Source organism: Mytilus edulis, chromosome 4, assembly GCF_963676685.1.
Source record: "Mytilus edulis chromosome 4, xbMytEdul2.2, whole genome shotgun sequence".
Taxonomy (NCBI): Eukaryota; Metazoa; Mollusca; class Bivalvia; order Mytilida; family Mytilidae; genus Mytilus; species Mytilus edulis.
In genome coordinates, this window is record NC_092347.1 from 28,769,407 (window position 1) to 28,793,434 (window position 24,028).

The 24,028-nt window shown below is 30.9% G+C and overlaps 1 protein-coding gene across 2 annotated transcripts in view; it reads left to right on the forward strand.

Annotated features, from left to right (window-relative positions):
- The window catches only part of LOC139519369 (non-lysosomal glucosylceramidase-like), a 28,196-nt gene that overhangs the window by 963 nt on the left and 3,205 nt on the right, over positions 1–24,028 (forward strand). The window contains exons 2-16 of one of the 2 annotated variants that reach the window (XM_071311380.1): positions 421–509; positions 1,699–1,814; positions 2,629–2,847; positions 3,815–4,054; positions 6,676–6,778; positions 7,695–7,805; positions 11,523–11,676; positions 12,298–12,423; positions 15,596–15,768; positions 15,942–16,046; positions 17,182–17,289; positions 18,334–18,485; positions 19,910–20,016; positions 22,256–22,398; positions 22,819–22,931. In XM_071311380.1, the coding sequence (XP_071167481.1) occupies positions 421–509; positions 1,699–1,814; positions 2,629–2,847; positions 3,815–4,054; positions 6,676–6,778; positions 7,695–7,805; positions 11,523–11,676; positions 12,298–12,423; positions 15,596–15,768; positions 15,942–16,046; positions 17,182–17,289; positions 18,334–18,485; positions 19,910–20,016; positions 22,256–22,398; positions 22,819–22,931 (2,059 nt within the window). The remainder of the gene's footprint in view (positions 1–420; positions 510–1,698; positions 1,815–2,628; positions 2,848–3,814; positions 4,055–6,675; positions 6,779–7,694; positions 7,806–11,522; positions 11,677–12,297; positions 12,424–15,595; positions 15,769–15,941; positions 16,047–17,181; positions 17,290–18,333; positions 18,486–19,909; positions 20,017–22,255; positions 22,399–22,818; positions 22,932–24,028) is intronic. The other variant, XM_071311381.1, reaches the window with a different exon arrangement.

The window sequence follows — 24,028 nt, forward strand, 5'->3', positions numbered from 1 at the left end:
GGCCTTTATATGAGCCTTGATGCAAATGCTCTATTCATTGAATGTTGAACTTCAGGCGCGGATTCAGAGGGGGGGTTCTGGGGGTTGGAACCCCCCCTTTTTTTTGGACGATCAATGCATTTGAATCGGGACATGTAATTGGAACCCCCCCTTTGTCCTGGGTTAGGAACCCCCCCTTTTTAAAAGGACTGGATCCGCCCCTGAACTTGGATAGTGTATTTTCCATAAGTTTAGTTCTAAAATGCTTACGGTAAATGTCAAAGGTTAAAAGAATTCTTATGTGTCTGTTGGTGGCATGATGCAAGACAAAATCGTAACATCATGAAATATTTTCCACTGCAAACAACAATTAATCTATTTATCAGAAAAATGTTATTGAATGTCGGAAAGTCTAAAACTTTGTACTGTTGGTTGTTACAGATATATGAAAGTATGGATAAAGCACAAAAGACAGGGAAGAATAATGTTTATAGATCATCTCAATCAAGTTACTCACAAGCCTATTTATGGTAAGAATTAACAGAAGACATAGTTTGTGTTTAACTGAATCCCCAAATTGAGTGGACCACTGCATCAAGTCTTGGTATCTGAGTCGTCTAAGGAGTTTATCTACTGTTTCACTAGTCTGTCCACAATGTGGTATCAGGTTTCCTACTGAAACTTGCCTCAGTGGTTCTGCTCAGAGACCTGGGCTTCAAAACTAATAAAAACTGACCACCATAGTATTGACAATAGTTTTGAAGGGTGATTTATATACCAAAAAATTCTGACAGGATTTTTTTCCTATTTTGAGACTCGTCAATCAATTTTAATATCTAGAATTGGAGACGCATTGTATTGCTCAAAATTTTTCTTGATGATCTGCTTTTATGTCGACAAACATGGTAACTTTTTTGTGACGTTTCAATAACATGTTAAATATCTGTCAATGAGACAGTAAACAAATGATAAAAAAAAAAAACCCCAAAAAGATAGCTTGTCAGAGAAAATTTGACAGGTCAGGTTTTAACAATAAACCTGAAATAAAGGTCACAGGTCATATTAAATGGGTAAAACTGATACATACTAAATTCAGGTCCCGTAACTTAGAATGAGTTCGACATGTTAGATATGATGAAATAATACAATATTTGTAGGACTTTTTTCTAGTGAGAATTCTTTAAATATACTTGTACATATTTTGCAGGTGGTCTTATAAGGGATATAGATTGTGGAATGGTTTAATCTTGTTTATTTTGCATGATTTCTGTATGGCAATGTAAGTTGTGGGCCAATTGACTGTTTCTGCCTGGGAAAGTTGTGTTGGTTTACTGTCAATTCAGAAATTATTGTGAGGTTTTTATTATTGCGAAAAATGCAACAAAGTTGTAAACGCAATAATTTAAACTAGCATTTTGAAATATTTTATATAATTTTTTTCTCAATATCCTAAAAATTGAAATCACATTTAAGTCTAAAATGACAAAATCACAATAGTAAATGCCGGCAATAATTTCTGAATTTACAGTAACTATATCATTTATGTATATTTATTACAAGTGCATGGTTGAGGATTTTTTTAATAATTTTGTAGATATTTCATAATATGTTTAGTGGTTGTCTTATTAGTGGTATGGATTGTGGTGTCAAGAAATAGAAGTTCCTTTAATCTTGTATTGTAAGAAGAATTCTTAAGATAAACTGTTACATATTTTACAGGCTGTCCAATAGGTGGTATAGGGTGTGGGACCATTGGTCGTGGTTACCGAGGTGAATTTTGTAGATTTCAGATGGTGCCAGGGATATATGAACATACTATTGTACCAGCAAATTCTGTAAGTACAATAATAACTGCAATCTTCATGACCTACCATTGTCAAACCTAATGAGAGTGGTATAATGCTATTCTGGTGTATGCCATCTGTTTGTCCATCTGTTCATTCCATAAAAGTTCTGCCACATTTTTCTACGGTATTACATTTACATATCAAAACTTCCTTAAATTCAGATTTTGAACTTTTTGTTAACTGAATACCTATAATATATTGTTACAAATTCTGACCATGTATGAAATTTAGTGTTCAGGAACTATAAATAAGAATTTTCTGAAATGTGGCATCAATATTGTTGGAAAGGTATTTTACTGTGGAGCACATGGAAAAATTATAATTTCACCATAAAATACATGACAATGTCAATCTATGATAAATTGTTGATGAGAAGTCAGTTTTATGCTTATATGATCATGGTTGAATTTTTTATCAAGTAGTATTTTCACCATGCATTTGTACAAGATACAGGAGAAAGAAACTATCGAAAATATAAGATGCAAAGAATGGGGCAACTTTAATTTCCTGGTTAAGTAACTATAGTGAGTTCTAGCATAAGGAAGATTTGTAGATACCAACCACATCAGACAGACACTGGTTATTTTTTTTGTGAAAGCAAAGTGTATAAATGGATAACTTTTTCTATCCTTTAGCCTTTTTTTAGTTTTAAAGCATAGGGTATTGATTTTGCTCATTGTTGATGGCTGTATAGTTGTCTAATGGTGTTTACATCTATGTCCTTTGTAGATAATTGTCTCATTGTCTCATCATCTTATTTTTATATTATAGTTTGTTTCATGTTTCTATCTTTGTTTTGTAGTTCATCTTGTGTATACGAAAGAACAATAAAACTGTTTACCAAAAAGTCTTAACAGGAGGAAAAGGGAAGCACTTAAAATCCTGGGAATGGGGATTTCCCAGACAGAATGCTACATATCATGCACTTTATCCCCGATCATGGACTGTATATGATATACCTGAGTTTAATCTTAAACTTACCTGTCGTCAAATATCACCCATCTTCCCTAATGATTACAAGGTAGGTTGTAAACACATTTCCCTAACTGATGTAATAGGCAAAATTGTATATATTTTCTGTATCATTTGTTATTATGCGCATGATGAGAGGATTAAATTAGCAAGCAACAATTACTCAATATAGGGCCAGGTTACATAAATAAGGTGTAATACCACAAAATCATAGTACATCACATCTGGTTGCATACGATAAAAGGATTGAAAAAGTATTCCCTTGAATTTGACAGTTGTAGGAAATTTATCCTACATTTATTGCAGTAAACAAATCTGTGTCATAGACTTATATCTTGGGTGTTTCAAAGTACCATTATGTTTTTTAATTGATTTTTTCTATAGAATATTTTGGAAACTTGAGGTTTCCTGGTTTCTTAAGCTTGTACACAGGAAGAAAAAGGTTGAAAATTTGATTGGTTAACTTCCAGTGATGGTTATTTTTTTTATATGCAATAAACATCATGGGAATTTTTTCTATAGTGCTCGACATGACGAAACTTTACTCATGCCAAGTATTTCTTTATTTGAAACAAAGATAATTTTTGCCCAATATTTTAAAAAGTGCAAATTTAACAAAGACCAATAGGGGAAAATCAATGGTGGAATTACACCATATACATTTGCAAATCTTATTTTTTTATGGTTAAAACAAATCAGTAAAACTTTACACAATGCTATGATTACAAAATATAATCATATAACATGTATAATTGCAATCATTCTTCTTTTCTTTAATTCTTGATGGTTTAAAGCTTGGATTTCACCATCGTTGAGATAAATGTCAAATTCATATCAATTTGAACTTAGACCCACCCCTGATGCATATAAAAGGGATAAAAAAAAGTATATAAAAACACAACTGCCTACACATGAGGTAAAAATGTTACTTACTACCAGAGCACTAATGGAAAATAATACTGAATATAAAGAAATACTGTTTGAAACATTTATAATTTATTTATATTGTATTTTAGGATACTAGTTTTCCAATGGCAGTATTTGTATGGTCTGTAGAAAATATGGGACAAGACTCATTAGATGTCAGTATAACATTTACCTTTAAAAATGGAAGAGGTGTGAAGGAAGATTGTAACCCTGGTAACTGGACTGAACCATTTGAAAGTGAGGCTGAGGGGCAGAAGGTTGCAGGAATGATGATCAGACAGAACATACGCGACATGAAATGTACCTATGGAATAGCTGGAGCTTTCAAGGTGTAAATTTAGGATATTGAATACTGTTCATTCTGACAATAAGATGAAAGTACATATGCTATTAGGCCTTCACATACATTTATTTTGTTTATATGAAGTTGAAAAGAATAATGTTTAAAGGTGTGTGTATTCATATCCAAATTCTGTATATGTGACAAGGTTAAACCTTTTTTTTACCAGGGATTTTTTGCTTACCATGATGTGCTAACTGTCAGAATTGTTTGTGGCATTTTTCCTTTCTTTGGAATTCTCTCATAATCTTTTGATAATATAATACTTTGATTAGTTTTTATACGACCGCAAAAGTTTTAATTTTTTGGTCGTATATTGCTATCACGTTGGCGTCGTCGTCGTCCGAATACTTTTAGTTTTCGCACTCTAACTTTAGTAAAAGTGAATAGAAATCAATGAAATTTTAGCACAAGGTTTATGACCACAAAAGGAAGATTGGGATTGATTTTGGGAGTTTTGGTCCCAATATTTTAGGAATTAGGGGCAACAAAGGGCCCAAATAAGCATTTTCTTGGTTTTCGCACTATAACTTTAGTTTAAGTGAATAGAAATCTATGAAATTTTGACACAAGGTTTATGACCACAAAAGGACAGTTGGGATTGATTTTGGGAGTTTTGGTTCCAACAGTTTAGGAATTAAGGGCCAAAAAAGGGCCCAAATAAGCATTGTTCTTGGTTTTCGCACAATAACTTTAGTATAAGTAAATAGAAATCAATGAAATTTAAACACAAGGTTTATGACCACAAAAGAAAGGTTGGGATTGATTTTTGGAGTTGAGGTCACAACAGTTTATGAATTAGGGGCCAAAAAGGGGCCCAAATAAGCATTATTTTTGGTTTTTGCACCATAACTTTAGTATAAGTAAATATAAATCTATGAAATTTAAACACAAGGTTTATGACCATAAAAGGAAGGTTGGGTTTGATTTTGGGAGTTTTGGTCCCAACAGTTTAGGAATAAGGGGCCCAAAGGGTCCAAAATTGAACTTTGTGTGATTTCATCAAAAATTGAATAATTGGGGTTCTTTGATATGCCGAATCTAACTATGTATGTATATTCTTAATTTTTGGTCCCGTTTTCAAATTGGTCTACATTAAGGTCCAAAGGGTCCAAAATTAAACTTAGTTTGATTTTAACAAAAATTGAATCTTTGGGGTTCTTTGATATGCTGAATTTAAAAATGTACTTCGATTTTTAATTATTGGCCTAGTTTTCAAGTTGGTCCAAATAGGGGTCCAAAATTAAACTTTGTTTGATTTCATAAAAAATTGAATAAATGGGTTCTTTGATATGCCAAATCTAACTGTGTATGTAGATTCTTAATTTTTGGTCCAGTTTTCAAATTGGTCTACATTAAGGTCCAAAGGGTCCAAAATTAAACTAAGTTTGATTTTAACAAAAATTAAATTCTTGGGCTTATTTGATATGCTTTATCTAAACATGTACTTTGATTTTTGATTATGGGCCCAGTTTTCAAGTTGGTCCAAATGAGGATTCCATATCAAGTATTGTGCAATAGCAAGAAATTTTTCAATTGCACAGTATTGCACAATAGCAAGAAATATCTAATTGCACAATATTGTGCAATAGCAATTAATTTTCAATTGGAGTTATCTTTCTTTGTATAGAATAGTAGTTGATAATATATGTTGGAAATTTGCCAGACATGACTATGATGTCATTTTCTATTTTTATTTGCCAATAACTTTATTGAAATACCTTCATTGGAAATTTGCCAATATAAAATGTTGCTGATGAAGCTTTTTTTCCTTATCTTATCTAAAATGTTTTTAGATAATGTATGTTGGACATTTGCCAGACATGACTATGATGTCATTTTCTATTTTTATTTGCCAATAACTTTATGTAAATAACTTCATTGGAAATTAGCCAATATTAAATGTTGCTGATGAAGTTTTTTTTTATTGTTTAATACAATAAACAATGTATATTCACTTTTACTACCAACCAATCTTAACCATTCAGTGATAACAAGCACTTTATTTTACATTTTAATATTTTATGATGTATTTAAAAGAGTAGTTATTGTTGCAAACTCCATTAGAAATTTGAATTGATATCAGTTTTGGAAAAAGTGAAACAGGGATGTGAAAAAAAAATGGGGGGTGGGGGGTTGGGGGGGGGGGGGGGGGGGGTGTTCAATTTTTCTCATTTCAGATTTCATAAATAAAAAGAAAATTTCTTCAAAATTTTTTTTAGAGGATTAATATTCAACAGCATAGTGAATTGCTCAAAGGCAAAAAAAAAATTTTAAGTTCATTAGACCACATTCATTCTGTGTCAGGAACCTATGCTGTGTCAACTATTTAATTTTAGATTTAAATAAGTTTGAAGAAGAAATCTTTAATTGATTTGTAAAATCTTGACATTTGTTTTGTGTAAAAAAAAACCATGTAATGTCAAAAATTTGATCACAATCCAAATTCAGAGCTGTATCACGCTTGAATGTTTTGTTCATACTTGCCCCAACTGTTCAGGGTTCGACCTCTGCGGTCGTATAAAGCTATGCCCTGCGGAGCACCTGGTTATATTATTATTTGCACAATTCCTAGCAGCTTTTAACTTTTATTTGTTCTTCTGTTTATAGGATGATGTAGATGTAAGTACAAAATCACAGTTCAATCCTAAAGGATCAGGACAAGATTTATGGGAAGATCTCACTGATGATGGAAAATTGAAATCATCGACAGGTATTCAATATTAACCAAATGTTCTACAAAAAAAAAAGGATTAGTACTGCTAGTTTTATAACTGAGATACAAAGTCATAATTCTTTGGACATCAATTTACATAGTTTTATTGGTAATTTCATTTTTTCTTATTCAGAATGGGAAATTGTCATGAGTATCAGTAAATGTCAGAATATTTGAGTTTTTTTCTTCAATTTTATTCAGTCAATCTTCTGAATGTATTTGATAAATAGATTCAGAAGTTGTTTTTTGTCTCTAAATTTTAATTTTATGTTTCTTAAAAATAAGAGATTCTTAGTAACCACCACCATCATTTAATTCATACAAAAATGTCCTCAATCAATGAAAAGAAATTATGTTCAAAAGGGGAGATAACTTCTGCTTAACTTAATAAGTTTCCTGGTAGATTATGAATCATTTGCTCAGTAAGTTGCAAAATCTGATACTGTAGATGCATTATTATTCGTTGGGAAACCAATTTTCGAGGATTTCATGGGTACAAGTGAACCACGAAATTAAATGTCAAATGAATGACAAATGTTATATAGTCTTATTCTTAGACTTCAACAAAAGCATGGAATTACATGTCCATGAATGTGTATAAATTTTTCCTTAATCCACAAAAATTGGTACCCATGAAAATAAATGAATCCACAGTAGTTATTGATAATGACATGGATAATGAATATGGGTCCTGATGCAATAATTTATTTAGCATTGCTAAGAAAACATTTAAACTAAAACAAAATGTTTAAAAAAACATAAATAACTAGATATAAAGTTCACTTGGTTGACATGTAAGAGTTTGTCATTTTATCATATCATGGAAACATACTTCAAAAATTGTTAATTGGAAGAGTGCAACACATGTATTTCATACTAGACTTACATCACACATTTTTAATTTTAATTGTAGATCAAAATAAAGATCAGCCCATAGTCAATTGTAAGACACTTTGCTCTGTCATGTTGAAAGTCTTACTGAATATAATACAGTTTCTACTAAATCTTGCCCTACCGTCTAAAGGTAAGGACATGTATCACAGAACAGTACTTTACACTGTATTGTTAATGTTTTCTGTCAGTGTCATTTGTCCCCCAAATCACTGTTCACATGTAACAATGTATAAAACTAACTTAGTGTCTGCAGTTTTAATGCCATGTCCATCACAATTCACATTCCTGTCCTCTTTGATTAAATCATTAAAAATTTAAATGCAAATATTTTGTATCAATGTTTCTGATTGGATAAGCTAAATTCCCTTTCTTCCTGTCTGTAACTAAGGAATCTGACATTTTGAAAACTAAAATGTATTGACATGTTAATTCTCAAAAAATTATCTAGTTTTATTACATTCTTAAGCAGACAAGAAGCCAGTGTTTATGTTTCATGTGGCAAGCCTACTAACTTATGATGTCACCTAGTCTAGGCACCAAAGAATATTACATCATTATTTTGAATTTTTCGTTTATTCAAAATTTTAAACTGTAATTATGACTAAAAACTAGATAATTTCTTTATTTTGCTGTAGAATAGAGATGACTATCATGTTTAAAGCTTTTGGGACATCCATCAGTAGTTTTTACTGTTGAAAATATCTCTTAACCTGCCTCCACTAGGCATATCCAGGGAAACTAAATTTTTGACTGTAAAGCTACCGATGGACGTCAGCAAAGCTTCAAATACAATATACATTTATCTCTAAAGGTGGTATGAGAGTCTAAAATAAAAATGATAGAATTTGTTCATACTTTGCCAAAACGTAGTATCTATTGATATATGTTCAAAAATATAATAAGAATGATAGGTCACTGTGCATTTTCTCAAGCTACAGGTTGGGACAAAATGACACATTTTGTATGGATTATACAGGAAAAAACACCATTTTGTAATAAGAATCTAAACAAAATGATAGAAGTGTAAAATAAATTAGGAAAGATAGCTTTCAGACAATGCTTTCAGAATATCAAGAGAAAAGATAGGTTCACCGTACACTTTTCCAGCTAGAATACCAATAGGAAAATTTTATGTAGATTCCTTCAGAAAATGCACTGATTTAGAAATACCTCCCCTTAAAATGCCAATTTAAAAAGATTTGAAAACAACCAAAAATAATCTGCAATTGTAAAAACATTTATATTTATAAGTTATTTTCTTATAAATTAGTTCTTTTGAATGAAAATTCACAATAAATATCTGCATTTCTTCATCAAATTTTGCTAACTTGATAGAAAATCTTAACCTTAGGTTTTCTGTTTTTTACAATCCAAGATGGCGAAAGACACCCACCTTTAACCTTAAGGAGGCTCGAGGTATCAAAATTTCAGAAAAAAAATATTCTTCACTACAAATTTTATTTTTTACCTTTAGTAGTTGTTACTTTATCATATAGTACATGAATCATTAAAAAAAATCAAGTCGTGTTGGCCCTAGATGACTTTTAAAATGTAGATACCTTGAAAAAGCTCCAAATTATCTCCCTTTGGTGCAAAATTACCTTTTTTGGGGATTAAAATTGAAATATTTTTTTTAACTCATCGGTGACCTATATTTTTTATTATAATTTTTAAATAAGGTGTACTTAAACTTAACTATTGTAAAATTTGAGCGATATCTGTAATTAATTTCTTTTTTTATTTCGATATTACCTATTTCTCCTATTAGTTCAACAGAAAAAAAGTACCTTTACAAAAATGTATGCTTCTTTTGTAGGCAGATTGTTAGCCTAAATGAAAGGTGACCCCATTTTTTTATTTCATTTTTCTATTAAGTATAAGATAAAGTTCATTTATGGAAAAATATAGCAAAATCCTATATTAATTAAAAAAATTGATTTAGACATGCGAGCCCCCTTAAATGGTTAATCAGTATTTGAGGTGATGTAAAGATATTTTTTTTTATATTACTCACTTCTTTAGATAGTAATTCCACTTCAAAGATTTGGGAATGAATTTTAGTCAGTGCTATTATTTACTATGTAAAGTACTGTTCTTGCATGCCTTTGCAAGTGGTTCCCTTTATTTATATTCTTTTTTAAGGATATTAGAAATAATACTGCATGAAACTTTACAGGCGAGTTTGCATGGCTAGGATTAATTGCATAACTTACAGTTTATATCGTAGAGCTTTATTATTGTTTAAAAGTGAAGTTACACTGTTAACAGTTAAAAAAAGTGGAAATATAATACAGAGATGTGGTATGATTGCGGCTGAGATAACTATCCAACAATGTTTAAATGGAGTAGATGTAAGCAACATTAGGCAACATACTGCCTTCAATAATGAGAAAACTCCAGACTGTGTAGTCTGTTTTTAAAGGCCATAACATAAAAATATGAAACAATTTTAATTGAAAAAAACTTCATATATTTTCCATGAAATTAACTCTCAATACATTGAGTGGCACATGCACTTATATTTTATACAGAAAAGCATACATTTGTTTAAAGTTTTTGTTTGTTCATTTTGCCTTTGTGTTGTTATTCAACAAGAGGGTATAACTACAGAAAATTTTATGGGACTGGCTGTGCATGTTTAGTGTTTTGTTTACCTTTATTTGGTGATTGTACCATATGCATTTAAATTTGCTCTTAAATAATTAATAAAACTAGAACACACCCATGATATCACGGGTCCGTGACTGAATTAAAGTATATAACTATACGCAAGCCTTATTTTAGTATTAGTATTGTCATCTGATAAAGTCATGCCGATTATAAGACACACAGTTTTTCTCTGCTTTCAAGTCTTTCTGTTTGAACCTGTCGAACTGAAACAATAATATTAATTATTTGGAAAACAAAAGGTCCTGGAATGGAATATTTTTTAATCAACAGCATTGTCCTATATAAGTTATAAATAAAGTTGAATTCTTTGCTTCGCTGTTTTACGTCATGCCCACTAACAAATTGAAAACTGTACCTATACGTCTTATTTTTAGTCCAGATTTTTAGTATTCACATTGTTATCTTAGAAAGTCTTACTGATTAAAATACTACAATAGGTAACAATTTGACAATTTAGTAGTGTCAACCCTGTGGTTAATACCCGTGTATATAGCATATTAATCCTGAATACAACATTTGGTGGTGCGCCTGTCAGATGCGGAACGTACAGATAAGGTAATAGGTAACAGGTGAATATACTATTGGTATCGGTAGCAGACTCGACCCGGAACTTCTTAATTATTGGCAATATTAATTACGTGGAAAACAAAAGGGCCTGGAGTGGTGTAATTTTTAATCTACACCTTTGTACTATATTAGTTATATATAAAGTTGAATTCTGTGATTCGTCGTTTTTACGTGATGACGGCTGACAAATTGGACCTCGTAATTTTAGTATTATAGATGTATATTTAAATTTTTCTAATAAGCTAAATTAGCTGTTCAAAATACAAGTTTTTTTGTGATATACAACCCTGAAATTACATTATTTCAATGAAATAACACCAAAATAATATTCATATAAAATATGTATTTTGAGTTTAATTTACTTCTTGGAAAAATTATTTTTGAGGATGCTTGAGCTTTATATTTTTTCATAAAATTGTTTCAGAAATAAGTGTTTTTTGAGGTTTGATTTTTCTGAAAATTCTCATTCTCCAAAATCTGATATTTGACACTGCTGTGTCTTATAACGACCAAATCAATGCTATTAAACTAGATAAATTTGATGTTGTTAAATTAAGTATGATTCAAGCGTATTACATTGAATTTTTTTTTTTTTTATTTTCTGTTACAGAAAGAAGTGGTTCAACAGGTAAAGGATCTGAAATAGGAACAGCGGTATGTCTATTTACCACAGTAAAGCCAGGGGACAAAAAAGATCTAGAATTTACACTCACATGGGACATGCCTGTTATACATTTCAAAGCTAGAAAACATAAGTATCTAAGGTAAGGCATTAGTTTGAATCAGATTTCCATGTTAAATCTTGTTTTCATATGACTTAAATTTTGTTTTCATTTTCTAAAGGTCACTGCTTTCTTGTTATTTCCAATGAAAATAAGTACTTATGATTAACCATTCATATTTGTTACCCTATTTTATTAGTATTGTATTGTATTTGTCCTATTGCTTTAGTGATAGGAATTCCTACATTTTCTGATTTAAAGTTCTCTGATCAGATGTGGAAACTTCCTAGCAGTAGACCATTGATGTTTTGTATGATGTTGCTGTGAAATTTGAATATCTCCAAGGTAATTGAGAGGCCAGACTCCTACGTAATACTCCATTGAAGTCACTGTAATGTTATCTTTTATTGTTTTAGTTGAAAATTTAAGAACCACAGTCATACAATTATATTGTTACGATGCAAAAATGTTTTGAAAACTTCGTATTTGTTATGATATGATTTTTTTTGGTTATGTTTACACAGAAGAAGAATATTGTACAAATTTCATATGCTTTAAAATATCATTTAAACATAATTTCTGAAACAAAAAGTATTATAAAAGATCATAAAACCTATGTATAAATTACAATTCCTGTTATTACAACTGTTTTTGATTTTGCAGGCGATATGCTCGTTGGTTTGGCAGTTGTGGCGATGCATGCCCACAATTGTGCAGTTATGCCCTGAAAAACTATCCTATGTGGGAAACAAAGATTGAAGAATGGCAGAATCCTATTTTATCGAATAAGTAAGTAGCACTTGATATATTTTAATGTATAAAGAATATTGTATGGAAGAGTAGAATAATACAACTTTGCATTGGTGAAATGCTTGTTTCATGTATTTTATAAAGACAAATGAAGAAAACCAGGTTAATGTGATCAGTGAACACCATTTAAACATATTTGTAAAGAATTGACTGATTTTCAGACACTGAACTGATTTTTTTCATACCAACAGTACTGTATACCTTTTATCCATCAAAAATGTATCATCTTGCTACTTCAGCTTTATTTGTTAGTTATACTTTTATCTTACAGAAGTTTACCATCCTGGTACAAGTCAGCTTTATTTAATGAGTTATACTTTTATCTTACAGAAGTTTACCATCCTGGTACAAGTCAGCTTTATTTAATGAGTTATACTTTTACCTTACAGACGTTTACCATCCTGGTACAAGTCAGCTTTATTTAATGAGTTATACTTTTATCTTACAGAAGTTTACCATCCTGGTTCAAGTCAGCTTTATTTAATGAGTTATACTTTTATCTTACAGAAGTTTACCATCCTGGTTCAAGTCAGCTTTATTTAATGAGTTATACTTTTATCTTACAGAAGTTTACCATCCTGGTTCAAGTCAGCTTTATTTAATGAGTTATACTTTTATCTTACAGAAGTTTACCATCCTGGTTCAAGTCAGCTTTATTTAATGAGTTATACTTTTATCTTACAGAAGTTTACCATCCTGGTACAAGTCAGCTTTATTTAATGAGTTATACTTTTATCTTACAGAAGTTTACTGTCCTGGTACAAGTCAGCTTTATTTAATGAGTTATACTTTTATCTTACAGAAGTTTACCATCCTGGTACAAGTCAGCTTTATTTAATGAGTTATACTTTTATCTTACAGAAGTTTACCATCCTGGTACAAGTCAGCTTTATTTAATGAGTTATACTTTTATCTTACTGAAGTTTACCATTCTGGTACAAGTCAGCTTTATTTAATGAGTTATACTTTTATCTTACAGAAGTTTACCATCCTGGTACAAGTCAGCTTTATTAAATGAGTTATACTTTTTATCTTACAGAAGTTTACCATCCTGGTACAAGTCAGCTTTATTTAATGAGTTATACTTTTATCTTGCAGAAGTTTACCATCCTGGTACAAGTCAGCTTTATTTAATGAGTTATACTTTTATCTTACAGAAGTTTACCATCCTGGTACAAGTCAGCTTTATTTAATGAGTTATACTTTTATCTTACAGAAGTTTACCATCCTGGTACTAGCTTTATTTAATGAGTTATACTTTTATCTTACAGAAGTTTACCATCCTGGTACAAGTCAGCTTTATTTAATGAGTTATACTTTTATCTTACAGAAGTTTACCATCCTGGTGCAAAGCAGCTTTATTTAATGAGTTATACTTTTATCTTACAGAAGTTTACCATCCTGGTACTAGCTTTATTTAATGAGTTATACTTTTATCTTACAGAAGTTTACCATCCTGGTACAAGTCAGCTTTATTTAATGAGTTATACTTTTATCTTACAGAAGTTTACCATCCTGGTACAAGTCAGCTTTATTTCATGAGTTATACTTTTATCTTACAGAAGTTTACCATCCTGGTACAAGTCAGCTTTATTTAATGAGTTATACTTTTATCTTACAGAAGTTTACCATCCTGGTACAAGTCAGCTTTATTTCATGAGTTATACTTTTATCTTACAGAAGTTTACCATCCTGGTACAAGTCAGCTTTATTTAATGAGTTATACTTTTATCTTACAGAAGTTTACCATCCTGGTACAAGTCAGCTTTATTTCATGAGTTATACTTTTATCTTACAGAAGTTTACCATCCTGGTACAAGTCAGCTTTATTTAATGAGTTATACTTTTATCTTACAGAAGTTTACCATCCTGGTACAAGTCAGCTTTATTTAATGAGTTATACTTTTATCTTACAGAAGTTTACCATCCTGGTGCAAAGCAGCTTTATTTAATGAGTTATACTTTTATCTTACAGAAGTTTACCATCCTGGTACTAGCTTTATTTAATGAGTTATACTTTTATCTTACAGAAGTTTACCATCCTGGTACAAGTCAGCTTTATTTAATGAGTTATACTTTTATCTTACAGAAGTTTACCATCCTGGTACAAGTCAGCTTTATTTCATGAGTTATACTTTTATCTTACAGAAGTTTACCATCCTGGTACAAGTCAGCTTTATTTAATGAGTTATACTTTTATCTTACAGAAGTTTACCATCCTGGTACAAGTCAGCTTTATTTCATGAGTTATACTTTTATCTTACAGAAGTTTACCATCCTGGTACAAGTCAGCTTTATTTAATGAGTTATACTTTTATCTTACAGAAGTTTACCATCCTGGTACAAGTCAGCTTTATTTCATGAGTTATACTTTTATCTTACAGAAGTTTACCATCCTGGTACAAGTCAGCTTTATTTAATGAGTTATACTTTTATCTTACAGAAGTTTACCATCCTGGTACAAGTCAGCTTTATTTAATGAGTTATGCTTTTATCTTACAGAAGTTTACCATCCTGGTACAAGTCAGCTTTATTTAATGAGTTATACTTTTATCTTACAGAAGTTTACCATCCTGGTACAAGTCAGCTTTATTTCATGAGTTATACTTTTATCTTACAGAAGTTTACCATCCTGGTACAAGTCAGCTTTCTTTCATGAGTTATACTTTTATCTTACAGAAGTTTACCATCCTGGTACAAGTCAGCTTTATTTAATGAGTTATACTTTTATCTTACAGAAGTTTACCATCCTGGTACAAGTCAGCTTTATTTCATGAGTTATACTTTTATCTTACAGAAGTTTACCATCCTGGTACAAGTCAGCTTTATTTCATGAGTTATACTTTTATCTTACAGAAGTTTACCATCCTGGTACAAGTCAGCTTTATTTCATGAGTTATACTTTTATCTTACAGAAGTTTACCATCCTGGTACAAGTCAGCTTTATTTCATGAGTTATACTTTTATCTTACAGAAGTTTACCATCCTGGTACAAGTCAGCTTTATTTAATGAGTTATACTTTTATCTTACAGAAGTTTACCATCCTGGTACAAGTCAGCTTTATTTCATGAGTTATACTTTTATCTTACAGAAGTTTACCATCCTGGTACAAGTCAGCTTTATTTAATGAGTTATACTTTTATCTTACAGAAGTTTACCATCCTGGTACAAGTCAGCTTTATTTAATGAGTTATACTTTGTCAGTGATGGTGGCTCTCTATGGTTAGATATGGCTGAAGAGAAAGACGGGCAAATTCAGAGAAAGATCAGTCCAACAGAACCAGAGGTTATAACAGAATATGGAAAATTTGGCTATCTAGAAGGTACATAAGATGAAAACCTGTTCATGTTAGAATGTAAGCAATATGTACCGGTATACCAAAACTGGCAAGCATTAAGCCAACTGATGGCATAAATCTAGAAAATAAGATAATCTGTAAATCAATCTTAATGTTTATTATTTCACAAATACTTATAGTAAGATATTTATTTACAGGACATGAGTATAGAATGATTAACACCTACGATGTCCACCATTATGCTTCCTTTGCCTTCATCATGCTATGGCCTAAGATACAACTATCTATACAGTATGATATGGGTGAGTTATAGTATAATTATGGTAAGTTGTACTACTTATAAAGTACATTTAGTGTATGATATTTGAGCCAAATATTTTTCTATCTTTTCTGTACACTAAGCTTAGTCTTAACCCTTACCATGCAGGCGGCTAAATATTACGGCCGTACCCAAACCACTGTTATTTGGCACCAATAGCGCTCCATACATTTTGAGGTCAACACAATGCCATTTAATTGGAAGTGTAAGCATGTTTCCTCAATCTGACACTATTATTTGTCATCTTTTCACTTTTAATGTTCACTTTGAGCTCAAATATGAACTTGGAAAATTGAAATCGAACAAAATTGTTGTTTTTGGAGGCCCTGGGGTGGGCTTACCTTTGAGGTCTGAAACATGAAGTAATAAGGCTTAAAACTTGGACAAATAGTGTAAACCTGAAGGCATATAACTACTGATCTTGTTTATTATCAACACGACTACTTCAGGTTGCAGATCCAATTTAATCAAAAAAATCGAAAAATTTGATTTTTAAATTTTGGTGCAAATGACCTTCTTAAGACTGGTGTACCCAGATCAGTTTCACTCTGGCCTAACAACTGTTGTAATTCATGAGTTCACTAGGGTCCACTCTACATACAAACTATTAGCATCCCTCGGACTTCCAGGTCGAGAAAAAGAATGTAAAAACGTCAAATTTGACCCTTTTTGCACATGAGGGAAATTTGGGGCAAATTCCAGCCCACCCTTCCCTGTCTCCTTACTCCTACCACCCTAACCCACCCCACCACATGCTTCAAGTACAACTCATTTGCATATAATTTGCATATTTTTGCAAATGATCGAAAATTAGACAATTTCTGAAATCAATTCAGCATGGTAAGGGTTAATATTTAGAACTTTTTATGGATTTCAAACTACTATTAAGTAAATATTGTGTGGTCTTAATGGATAAAGATACCGTATTGGTAGCTTACTTGACTGTTAAGGAAAGGTTTTGCATTTATAGCCTCTAGAGGTTTTCCACAAAGTTCTATTATATATGTTATCCATAACATAAAGATATATCATATATCATTTTTATAAAACCAATATATTTTGTATGAATTTAGATTAAGATTGATACATAATATCATGCTATATCATTTATCATTTAGCCACAGCTGTTGCATCAGAAGACACAACTCCTATAGTATTTTGTATGGAAGGAAATCGAGGGATCTTTAAAACAAAAAATGCAGTTCCACATGATCTAGGAGATCCAGGTAAGATACTCCTTTTATAGGAGTCCAATAGTATAATGTAAGGAAATCAAGACATGTAGTAAATGAATTACCCCTGTAGTACAGAAAAATGCCTTGAGTGTGTAAGTAATGGTAATATCTTTGGTTAGTTTGCTTGCTAGCCGAACGATGAAATCATTATTAGGTAAGGTATTCTACCCTCTTTAAGGAGTAATGTAGTCCTACAGACAGATAGATTGGTTCTCTGTCCGACTAGTCTACTGTTAAAGGAGGGTAATCTATCTAATTTAATAATGACTTTACGGTTCAGCTACTAAGCAAGCTAACCAATGATATTACCTTTACCTCCCCACTCAAGGCATTTTGCTGTAAATTGTTGGGAAGAAAATTGAAGAAAATGTAAAAGCTATATTTCTTATTTATTTAAATTTTGAAATTTATGTTACTTAATTATTTATCATTATCGTAGCAGTGTGAGCATTAATTTTTAGTTTTTAACCCGTGTCCATCTATCCTGATATTGGTGTCTGTTCTCTAACTTTAGAACACCCGAATCAAATGTTGTGAAACTTCTAAACAATGCTTATTACCACTAAACACAGATCAAGTTTGAATTTGGTGGAGTCACTTTTTTTAACCTTTTTTTTTTTACCTTTGTAGACCTTTCCAGAGTTAAGCTTCTTGACAAATTGAAAATATGCTGAATGTTTTGTTTCTGTTTTCTAAGTTTGCCTCAAACAAATGTAATGCATATTATACACAATGCTTATTACCACAAAACACACTTTTATGGTTCTTGAGTTGTATCTCTTTGGAACATTATATGCAAGCAGGTGCATTATCTGTGTCCAATGGAAAACATTCCCCAAGTTTAGGGATAGCTAGTAATCTCATGAAGGAACTAAAACAATCTTTAAATAGCAAATTGTTTTTATAATACTTTGAATTCCTTTTTATGGATAAGCATTGTCCATTACAGAAGATGAAAAAATACATTCTTTTAATAGCAAATTGTTTCTATAATACTTTGAATTTCCTTTCATGGCAAACCATTGTCCATTACAGAAGATGAGCCCTGGGATAAAGTGAATGCCTATATTGTACATCCTACACATGACTGGAAGGATTTAAATCTAAAGTTTATCCTACAGACTTACAGGGATTATAGTCAAACACAAGATGTAGATTATCTTAAAGATATGTACCCTGTGTGTCAGGTAAGATATGTTCCCTGTGTGTCAAGTTAGATATGTACCCTGTGTGTCAAGTAGGTTATATACCCTGTGTGTCAAGTAAGATACGTACCCTGTGTGTTAAGTAAGATATGTTCCCTGTGTGTCAAGTATGTTATATACCCTGTGTGTCAAGTAAGATACATACCCTGTGTGTTAAGTAAGATATGTACCCTGTATGTCAAGTAAGATATGTACCCTGCATGTCAAGTAAGATATGTACCCTGTGTGTCAAGTAAGATATCCTATATGTCAAATAAGATATGTACCCTGTGTGTGAAGTAAGATTTGTACCCTGTGTGTCAAGTAAGATTTGTACCCTGTATGTCAAGTAAGATATGTACCCTGTATGTCAAGTAAGATACATACCCTGTATGTTAAGTAAGATATGTACTCTGTGTGTCAAGTAAGATATGTTCCCTGTGTGTTAAGTATGTTTTCATTTAGTTTAAACAATATTTATTCAATATTGTTAGACTAAATGAACGTACTTGACACACAGGGAACATATCTTACTTGTACGTTCTCATTTTATTTGGATACTGTAAATTAATTATTATCGATTACTGCAATTTTCGTTTGTTTCATGGGTACAGGCTAACACAAATTAAAATGTTCAACGATTAGCATATTTTCAATAGACTTTGTATGCAGAGATTGGCAAAACCACGAACCCAACAAGTTTTCAGCCATCCACAAAAATTGATATCCACGAGAATAAATGAATCCACAGTAGCTGATAATTTTTTACAAATAAGAAGTAATAATTTCAAGAAAAATAAGTATGTTAATTGTTCAGAAAATTGCCTTGAACAATTTTTAATTATTTAAATTACACATAATGGTCTGATTTTTCTTGAGCAGAAAAGATAAGTAGAGCACTATTGAATTTCTCTTGAAATTATACTATGACATCACATGTCTTATACGTGGATATATATGTATGATATCACATGTCTTGTCAGTGGATATCTTTTGATACCTATGTATGGTATCACATGTCTTGTCTGGATATCTATGTATGCTATCACATGTCTTGTCAGTGGATATCTAGGTATGATATCACACATCTTATAATTGGATATCTATAAATATCACATGTCTTGTCAGTGGATATCTATGTATAATATCACATGTCTTGTTAGTGAATATCTATGTATGATATCACATGTCTTGTCAGTGGATATCTATGTATGCTATCACATGTCTTGTCAGTGGATATCTATGTATGATATTTGGGCTTGGAATAATTTTTGCAACTGTTTTTTTTTGTTTTATCTTTATATTTATTAAACTTCTGTACTATTAACAACAACTAATTTGTTACAGTACTTATCATCTTGAACCATTATCTAAGTTGATCAGTATACAGTATGAATAAAATCCAATTGTATTTTTAATATGTATAGGCTGTGATGGAGCATGCTAGACAATGGGATACAGATGGTGATGGTCTGATAGAAAATGGAGGTTATGCTGACCAAACATTTGATGCTTGGACAATGACTGGTGTCAGGTACATTCAGTAACAAAAATATCTTTCTTATATAGTTGTCATGATTGGGTGATTTCATTGGTGGGCGTCATGACAAACACAAAGTTTATAAATGTATGATTTTTTTTCATGATGTCATAAGTACTAATTCCTACACTGGTCAAGTTGTCCTGTAAATGAAACATTTGATAATGACAAAGTACTCTTTTAATGACATTGGTATATGAAGTAATAAAGTTACATTAAATAGTTTATTTATATGGTAAACATGACTACGTTTGTGAGTGAAATGATCAAGGTTACACACAATAAACTCCTTCAAATCAACCATTATTACAACATTGAATTTTACTATGGACAATCAATGAATCAAGTTTCTCTGATTTTTGTACTATTTTCACATTTCCTGACCAGTGTGAGAAAAATTTTTCTCCTCACTAGTGAAAAATCTGTTCTCGGCAAATGATTAGTCGAAATTTGATTATGACGTTTAAATGTTTTGTTTTCTTCTAAATTTTCCTATTGTGATGTCATGAAAAAAGCGACAATGCATAATGACGTCGCATATAAAGAGCACAAGTTTTTGAAAGTCTATGAAAAAGACCGATAAAAAAGCATTAGAGAAACAGATTCCGACACTATAACTCGTGTATTACAATATTTCTCCACTCTCGACAGTTAAATTTTATTATTTAAAGAGCTCGGCAAGCCTCGCGCTTTAAATAAAAAATTTAACTGTCTCAAGTGGAGAAATATCGTAATACACTTGTTGCAGTGTAAGAATCTATATTTCTCTAGATTAGGATGATTTTCATTGTTTGAATTTAATAAATCATGATTTTTTTATTTCTTAAATTTTCTGAAATTAATTTTTCATGATTTTTGATTTCTTACATTATCTGAATTTAATTTCTCTTGAATTTTGATTTCTTTCATTGTTTGAATTTAATTTTCTCTGGATCTTTGATTTTACACATTGTCTTAATTTGTTGCCTCATTAAATTTAAATATGGTGACAAAAAGGTGTTATTAAAGGAGTAGGTTCAGTAAGACCCCTTTTTGGCCCCAAAATTAAGCAGTTTTGCAAAATTGTGAAAATGTAATCTTTTAGCTATTTTTTAGAAAGTCGAATGCTTCTGCTACATAAATATGTGCTGTTTTTGACAATACAATGCACATATATCGTGTACTAGCATCATTAAGTCGTGCTAAATTACTGAAATCTTCACAATTATAGCATTTTAGTTAAATTTTAGACGGTTTCCGTCTTAAATGAAAGTGGCCGCATTCGTGTTTATTCATAATATTGAAATGTAAGTTGTATTTGATGATAATACATAACATATATAAAGGTTGAGGATGAAGACCAATGCGGCCACTTTCATTTTTGACGAAAACCATCTGAAAAGTGACGTTTTTTGGCATATTTGATAGATTTTTCATATTTTAGCTTCAATCGGAGCGTTTTTAATGACTGAATCAGTTAAAATCTTTAACATAAACTAATCGAATCAATTGAAATAGACACTTAAGTGTTTAAAAAGTGTCCTAAATATCTCGTAAGATGAAACTAAAATTTAGGGCCAAAATCGGCCCTTACCGGACCTACTCCTTTATTTATCTGACAGTTATTAGATAAGGTATTATATGTCTACAAAAATGTATCATTGATAGTTTCATCATATAAATGAAAAATAATGTCAGTTATTTCCTGCATCTTAAAAAAGGAACAATCAATAATAATTTCTTTTGAACACTATGATGACCATTCAGGTCTTACAGAAGCTGGCAAAACTCTGAGAGTTAAATAAAGTGTTATCTAATTATTAGCAATAAATGAAATGCCAACGTTTGATTTATTCAAAGTTATTTCTGCAACAAATTATGTATATGCACGAACTATCCAATGATAAAAAAATCACACTAATAATCCTTTCACATAAATTGTCCTAAATATGGACTGGCATCACCTGACCTAATACATCATCAAAGGGTGTAAAGGGGAAGGGGTATCTGCACAGAAGAAAGGGAAAATGCCATTTCACAATGAACTAACAATTAAAAATTTCTTGCAAGTTGATCTTTTTACTGATTTCACGAAACACGATAAATAACGAACCTTTTGTACGGCTGCACTTGAAATAAAAATGGCAAAACATGTTGCACGAAAATAACCCTTTACCACCCTCATCATCTCATGGGATACTTCAGCAGCATTAATTTTGTAAAATTTACATTGTAACAATAACTGATATTGTAGTGCTTACTGTGGAGGTCTATGGCTAGCGGCCCTGAAGATGTATATTGAAATCAGTAGGATTGTGGGTAATACAGAGGAAGTGAAGAAATATACAGAAATATTAGATAAAGGCAAAGAAGCATTTGATAAAAAATTGTGGAATGGTAAGTTTAATTACCAATTTGGATTTTCTTTATTTTGCATATTTGACATCTGAGCACTTGAAGACCCATTGGTGTTTTTTGGGTTGTTCTCTCTTTGACACATTCTCCATTTCCATTCTTAATTTTTACTTATTTTACAGACAGTATAAGTTATTTTTCCATTCTTCTGTTTAGAGAAATTTTAATCATTTGTTTAAGTTGTTTATAACCTGAAGATAATCTTTACAAGATACATGTCTATAAACTATTTCTTGTCTTATTAGTAAATCTGATAACCTTAGGTTAAACGTGGGTGTACTTATGTAAATTTTCCAATGTTTGTTATCCATTTCTTTATGTTATTATTTTGTATGAAGTTACTTTAAGTATGATTTTAGTACATCTAGTGGACATGATGATAGTTTTATTTTTATTTTGTAGGGAGTTATTATAATTATGATTCCAGTACAACCAGTGGACATGATGATAGTGTGATGGCTGACCAGCTAGCTGGACATTGGTTTCTTAGGGCCTCAGGCTTGGAGGATGCAACCGTAAGAATATATTAATATATAAGATATAACATATGTATCATATATCATATATGAATAAAGGAATAATAAATGCAGAAAAAAAATATGGTTTGTGTGCTTTTTTTTCGAGATATAAGTAGCATGTTAATCTATTGTAATAAAAATTAATAATATCTATTAAATTTGATTTAGCTAACAAAGTCCTTATATTTGTATAAAGTAACATTTGTTTAAGGTGGAAAATTGTTTTAACGTTAATTAAGCTACAATTGAAATTTGCTTGCTAGTCCCCCTCTGTGATTTATACTAGTTAAATTTGGTTAATTTTCCAATCAATCTATCTTGAAGGGGAGATATATAATTCTGCTTTCATTTATAGTCTTTTTCAAAAATTATGAATGATTCTTTATATTGGTATGTAATCATTTTAAACGTTTCAAATTTATGAACTTATATTCATACACCAATGTCTTTGATATACCAAAAACAAAAACTGAAATATATTGAATTGATACATTTTGTAATTATTCAAAATTAAATCAGAAACCTGTACTTAATTATAAAATAATGAACCTTTTAAAGGGAGACAATACTTGCATAACCTTTTTTTGAATCAGCACATAATACAAAGGAATGTCACTCTTGCATACAAATGTCACATCAATATAATTAATTAACTGTGCATTCCTGCTCCACCTTCAATGAAGATTCTAAATTATAAATATAACCAATAGAAAACTGTTGTTAATCTATAGGATAGTGAAGACTAATGAAAGCTAACCCACTGTAAAAAATATTTCTTTGAAATTTTTTGAAACTTACTCAGAATAATGCTGGAGCCACTTGACTTTCATATCTCATAACGTTTTTACACAATATTTTAATAAAGTAGTTAAAGATTATTTGCTTCTCAAAGTGTAAATCGCAATACAAATCGTATGCTTGCATCATCTTACCCAAATACAGATTTAATTAAGTCCTGAACATTTTGACATTTGTTTGTTTATTTTTATCAAAACCGGTTTGTAAACAAATCACAAGTGCATGTTAAGATCCGACTAAATACCTATATCCCCGATATCGTCAGGTAAATATGCTAATATAAGCCATTCAAAATT